This window comes from Ananas comosus, linkage group 21, assembly GCF_001540865.1.
Source record: "Ananas comosus cultivar F153 linkage group 21, ASM154086v1, whole genome shotgun sequence".
Lineage (NCBI taxonomy): Eukaryota > Viridiplantae > Streptophyta > Magnoliopsida > Poales > Bromeliaceae > Ananas > Ananas comosus.
This window is the reverse complement of record NC_033641.1, coordinates 10,564,271-10,570,821: the sequence shown is the minus strand read 5'-3', so window position 1 is coordinate 10,570,821 and position 6,551 is coordinate 10,564,271. Positions and strand designations below refer to the sequence as shown.

At 43.7% G+C, this 6,551-nt stretch overlaps 1 protein-coding gene across 1 annotated transcript; it reads right to left on the bottom strand.

Moving 5' to 3' along the window:
• LOC109726879 (peroxiredoxin-2E-2, chloroplastic) lies at window positions 2,579-3,560 on the bottom strand. Its single transcript, XM_020256713.1, has one exon. The coding sequence runs from the start codon at window positions 3,340-3,342 to the stop codon at window positions 2,719-2,721; it is 624 nt and encodes a 207-aa protein (XP_020112302.1). The 5' UTR covers window positions 3,343-3,560; the 3' UTR covers window positions 2,579-2,718.

Genomic DNA, 6,551 nt, shown 5'->3' with positions numbered 1-6,551 from the left:
TAAACTAGACATGTTGTAAGTTTCTTCACTCCAACATATGAACTCCACATATTATACATTCCTTCGCTCTCAATATCTTATTTTTGGGCCAAAAAAAAAAGAAAAACATGAATTTATCCAAGCACACAAACTGAATACGAAAAATATAAATCAATGAACACACGTCTAGATATTCTATCCCAAAGAGAAGAAAAAAATCAAGGTTAACCAAGCAATGGAAAATCTGAAAACTGAATTTTGCAGCATCTATAACAGCATATTCGATAGCATATTCTCCATCTTATTCCGAGGGACACATTGGTGTGTGAAGAAATGGAGAAAACACCCATGAGCCCAACAAAAATCAGCCAAGATTGCTGTGATCACATCCAAATCAGCATTTCATCTTTAGGAAGAACTGAAGCTACCACTGCTTACTTTTATGGCATGTAATGCATGTTCCTGAGAAATGTCTTAGTCTAAGATCAACATAATACCATGGTTGTATATGCTAGCTCGAATCTGAACAAACCGGCAGTTATTCGGGAGCTGAACAAGAAAACTGAAGTAGAGGGGGCCACAAGAAAAGGACAACAGTTAAAGAATCTCCAACCCATTTTCCTTTTCTCCTCGGTCATCTCTTTTAGATTTCTATTATTAATATCACAATCAAAACGATGCTTCTATTTGGGCGGAATTTCCATCTTCCAAACGTAAAATGAGACAATTTATCTCAGTTTTTACGTTTGAGCAGTATTACCTCCTTTCAATATGCATTGTAAGCAAAACAATATTATCATCACATTAAAATTCGACAATGCCAACAGATAATATTTATGAAAATACCCCTTTCACAATGTCTGCCTAATTTTGCCTTTCAAAGCATCAGCTTCCACAATAAATATTCAGGGCCATAAGATTAACTAATCTCAAAACAATCTACTCATCACTTGTATTTATTTCTTCTGTATATTAATAGACCTTTCTCACAATAGACCTTTATCACTGCCTGATGCAGCAGAAAAAAACATTATTATGAATAATCCAAATAGTACATTTCCAAAACCTATTGCCTTCATTTACATCTCAATAACAGCCCATAAACTTCAAAAACAGACCTTCCTCTCTATTTTGTGTTCCTCTCTATTTTGTGTAGAAATTTGATGTGCATATATTATGCAATCAAAGAAAATTCCATTATGGAAAAAGACACTTTCAGATCCATCAACCAGTTCATCTACAACCTGTCGCGATCTGTCCACTGAAACAATTTTAATAATCTTAACGGTCAAGCTAGTAGGTCCGAATTCTTCAGTCTTCCACCTCCTTGTTCTCTTTGAAACCTTGCCAACTAAAACCATAATTCTGGATCCTAAATTTTATTTTTCCATTCATAATCTATTCCGGCAACTTACATTGAATCAAAATTTAGATCAACCTGCGAAATAGGAACAAAAGTTCTAGAAAATCATAAGCTCAGGTGGCATTATCATTTGTCATTCAAAATAAGCATGCTTAGTTAATTCCATTATCATATAAGGGCAACTCAGTGAGCGTTGCCCATTATCCAGTGCAACTTAACTATGTTCCAGAGAAACTAGTTTATCATAATTTGTTGCCTACCTAAATCAATTTCTCTTCCCCACTAACCAAATGTCCGATATTAAATGAAGAATTAGATTCCTTCTCTTCCTAACATTTGCAGTTTTGTGAAAGAAAATTGATTGTGTATCGACTTGCTTCAGTCACATCCCACTCAACCTCTGTGCCAACTTGATTTCGTATGTCGCATAAATTTGATTCAATGTCACATTTCCTCTCTTTATTAGTTAGGTTCCTGTTTCCAGAATCTATCTCATTTATCCATGCAATCCAAATAAATGTTTGAAAGTTTCTTTTCTTCCTTCTCTAGGTTCAAAATCCAACATCCTTTTTCCCTGTCTAACTCCCCCCATCTTATTTATCCAAACATCGAGAGTACCGTCTCTTTCATTCCTTTACAAAAGCCTATAAAAAAAAAATCCAAGTAGACTACTTTACCTTAATCTATCTAGTATTTGCAGCATCAAGTCTAACTCAAAGGCACATTGTCTGGTTCATGTCTAGAAAAATCTTTGCCTGCTACGATTCCCCGTCTCTTGATACCAGTATATCTAGTAATATTTCTATTCTACTATCTACGGTTGAAGAGAGTATGATTCCTTCAAGAGTCATTAATTTTCATGTGAATTAGTTCGACCATCAACTAAAGATAAAAACAATGTAAAGAAAGGATACCTTTCCTACAATTAATCCTCATAGAAAACAAAAACACATAGAGAAGAATTTGCCAATTCAGCCGGTCATGTCCGCAGCACCTATATATCTTCTGCTATATTCTGCCGGTCCTACATTGCAATTCTGCTGCAACTAATTAATAAGGGCCTCTAAATTCTTGTTTGGCATTTCAACAAACAGATGGTAAAATGAAGCAAAAAGGAGCTCTAATCCGCCACGAGAATGCCACCGTACTTGTCAATGATAAAAGCTCAGCTCAGATAAACTTTACCAAGACAGAAATGTAGTTCGAGTTCTACATTAGTTATCAAAAGCACCGGAATTATGAGAGAAAAAGAGCGAGTGATTTCCTGGAAAACATAAGCAAAAACACCACCACCAGCACCACCAACCTGAAGCAACGAAAAGGAGGAGGAGGAGGAGGACCAAAAAGGGTAAAGGGGAGCATCTATATATATAGGTCTAGAGGGCCTTGAGGATCTCCTCGGCGCTGCTGGTGGTGAAGGCGCCTCCGTCCTCGAGGTTGAGGACCTTGACGACGCCGTCGTCGACGAGCATGGCGTAGCGGCGGGAGCGGACGCCGAGGCCGACGGGCTTGTCGGTGAGGTCGAGCTCGACGCCGAGGGCGCGGGTGAAGTCGCCGTTGCCGTCGGAGAGGAGCAGGACCTGGTCGTCGGGGACGCTGAGGCTCTCCTTCCAGGCGCGCATGACGAAGGCGTCGTTGACGGAGACGCAGGCGATGGCGTCGACGCCGCGGGCGCGGAGCTCCGCGGCCTTCTCGACGAACCCGGGCAGGTGCTTCTGGGAGCAGGTCGGGGTGAAGGCGCCGGGCACGGCGAAGAGCACCGCCTTCTTGCCCTTCGTCAGCTCCCCCACGCTCACCGTCTGCAGCTCCCCGTCGGCGCCGAAGTAGGAGAGGGTCGCGTCAGGGAGCCGGTCGCCCACGGAGATCGTACGAAGCGGAGGGCGGGCGGAGGCGGAGACGGAGACGGAGAGGAGGCGAGCGGAGGGGGCGAGGGCGGAGGGGCGGAGGCGGAGGGACAGGGAGGCGGGGGAGAGGAGCTTCGCGGCGGCTGCGGCGGCCATGGTGAGTGCTCTTTCTCCGGATGCGGGGCGATTCACTCGCTCACTGGGTTACTATGGACTTAAGGGTCTAATGGAGGAGGAGGAAGAGAGAGGATTGGCCTGCCTAATACGTACGTTGTTGGCGATAACGGATGAAAGAAACTATGCCATATATTTTTGTGTGATATTTTAGCGGACGAGATACCCGGAAGGGGACGGAGACTCCGATGCGATTTTTTTCCCCTCTTTCTTTTTTTTACTTAAAAAAACTATTATATTATAGACGCAATGCAAATGCAACTCGGACAGGCAGATGGAGTAATAATTTGCCAGGTGGCGTTATACGGAGATATATGACAATTGCCTGCAGCAGGTGTATAAAGCTTTATTTATTACAGAGGCATTAATTAAATATAAAAAACCAAATTTTTTTGACTTAACGAGCAAAAAGCTATGAATCTGACGAAATATAAATTTGAGGAAGAGATTGAATATCCAATTGCTTTTAAGAGCCACGGGGGAAGTCTCGTATGGTGAGCCACTTAACCTGCCCAAACGCCTCTTGGTTTGTATCTACAGACAGGTCAACTACACACTTCTGGGTTATTTTATTATTCCAAAGTTTACTCTCCAAGCATCCTCCCATTGGATGGGGACTCTCCCTTCTTTTAATTATTATTTTTTTTTGAGAGAAGGGTAGCATGCTACCCGCTTCATTCAGTAAGAACATGAATTAAGCTACATGGGTGAGGCAACAAGGCCTCGAAAGGGGCGAGAGGGCAAAAAAAAAAAAAAAAAAAAAAAAAAAAAAAAAAAAAAAACTAAACTACAGTTGATTCAGTCCGGCGAAAGTTTCATCCACTGCTCCGACAACTGATTGATCTTGTAAATACCTACTGTAGGATCGTACTGAGCTGTCGTGAAGATCGCCCTGTTCCGTAGATCCCAGATGATCCACCAGGCTGCTATAAGTCTTATGAAACGACGTCCTGAGGTAGTTGAGTACCTATTTGTTTCGGCCCATCCGTCCCAAACGTCCCGCACATCATCTTCTAGGTCTCCCAGATGGAAGTTATCCTGTGTAACTGCTATAAGGTATCTTGAGATTAAACACTGAGAGAAAAGATGGTCGACGGTCTCTTCTTCCAGGCCACACAGCACACATTTCGTATTTCCAGACCAACCTCGCTTTACCAGGTTGTCAGTTGTGGGCAGCCTTTTTTTTAGGACGAGCCAGCAGAACACTTTCACTTTTAGGGGTATGCGTAATGACCAGATCTTACCCAAACGGGTGTCCCTCATGCCTCCATCACGCAGTGTTGAGTAGGTTGATTTCACGGTGAACCGTCCTTCAGAACTCCAACGCCACTGCACTCTGTCTTGCCCTTGGGTAGTAGTAGCATAGGATAGCCTGTCCTTGAGCCCTAAAACTTCCGGGTTCGCGCTGGGATTAACAGTCCTGTCGTCTCCCAGAATCATATCCCAGCGCCAGCCGCTACTACTCAGACATTCGGATATTCTCAAGTTTTTATGAGGAGAGAGGAAGAATAGCACAGGGAATGACGCGCGTAGCGTTGTTTCCCCACACCACCGATCCTCCCAAAAGTCGATAGTACTCCTGTTACCCGGCGTATAGAATGCTCCCCATTTATATATATCCTTGAGTCTAAGTACGTCCTTCCACCAGGAGGAAACTGGTCGGAAAGATCTTCCCTCCTTCAATGGCCTTCTTCGACGGTAAAACAGGTCGTGGAGAAGCTTGTTCCAATGCAACTGTGGTGCAGTCTGGAGCTTCCACCACCACTTAACCATTAGGGCCCAGTTCATCGTACGGATATCAAGAACACCTAGTCCGCCCTCCTTCTTGTTGCGGCAAACGCACTGCCAAGAAACTAGGCATCTAATTCCACGGCTATCTACTTCTCCGGTCCAGAAGAATCCTCTTCGTAACGTCTCAATACACTTGATTACCCATTTAGGAGCCATGAAGATTGAGAGGTAGTATATTGGAAGATTGGTTAGTACTGCATTAACAAGGATAAGTCTGCCCCCTCTCGAGAGCAGCTTTCCCTGCCACCCATCAATTCTACTTTGGATTTTACCGATAAGCACCCTCCAGTCGTCCTTGGAAGGAGGTCTAATTGACAAGGGCAAACCTAGATACTTGGTAGGTAAGCTACCCACTTTACATCCGAGTAAGTGCGCGATCCACCCTGCTCCATCCTCAGCTTGACCAGTGTAGTAAATTTCTGATTTCACTCTATTGATTCTCAGACCAGAAGCCCATTCGAAGAGTTTCAAAATAAATTTTAAATTTCTCAGACATCTCTTCTTGGCTTTACAGAAGAAAAAGGTATCATCGGCAAACTGTATAAGAGTGGTTCTGGATGCTTGTGTAGGGCCAATGCCAGATATAAGGTTATTAATGACAGCCTCATTAGTAAGTCTGGCAAGGCATTCTGCCACAAGTAAGAAAAGGTAGGGGGATAGCGGATCCCCCTGCCTAATACCTCTTCTCATCTTAATCCAGTCGGTAACTTCATCATTAACCAGAACAGCAATCTTGGCATTGCAAACGCATAGTTTGATCCAATTGCACCATTTATCGTCGAAGCCCCACCAGTGTAGACAGCGATAAAGGAAAGGCCAAAAAATTTTATCGTAAGCTTTTTCGAAATCCACCTTAACGCCGACTCCCTCGGCCCCCGACCTGCTTGCCCAAACTAGAGTCTCCCGGGCGCTTACGAAGGCATCAGTGATATTTCTCCCTTTCAGGAAGGCAGATTGTGAATGGGATACAAGATCGCTCATAACAGTCTCCAATCGGTTGGCTAAGACCTTAGATATGATCTTCTGGATCCCATTGAGAAGGCTTATGGGTCTAAATTCGCTCACACGTTTAGCTCCCTCCTTCTTAGGGATGAGACGGATGTAGGCGTAGTCAATAGGATCGGTGGATAACGTACCCTCAAACAAATCGTGGAAGAGGTTCAGTAAGTCGACGTGGATCGTGTCCCAAAAGGTTTGATAGAAACTCATTGGGAAACCGTCGGGCCCCGGTGCCTTATCTCTTCCCAATTGGAAGACAGCTATTTTAATTTCCTCAACACTGAACGTCCCCGATAAACGAGCTAGGGAGTTAGTGTCAATATGCCTTGATCTGAAAAGCTCGCTCCAGTCCCCAAAAGAGGTTGGGGCTAAAACTTCTGGCGTGAAAAGCTTCTTGAACA

What these genes read in the sequence shown, in the direction of transcription:
- LOC109726879 (XM_020256713.1), bottom strand. Translation starts at nt 3,342, where the DNA reads ATGGCCGCCGCAGCCGCCGCGAAGCTCCTCTCCCCCGCCTCCCTGTCC.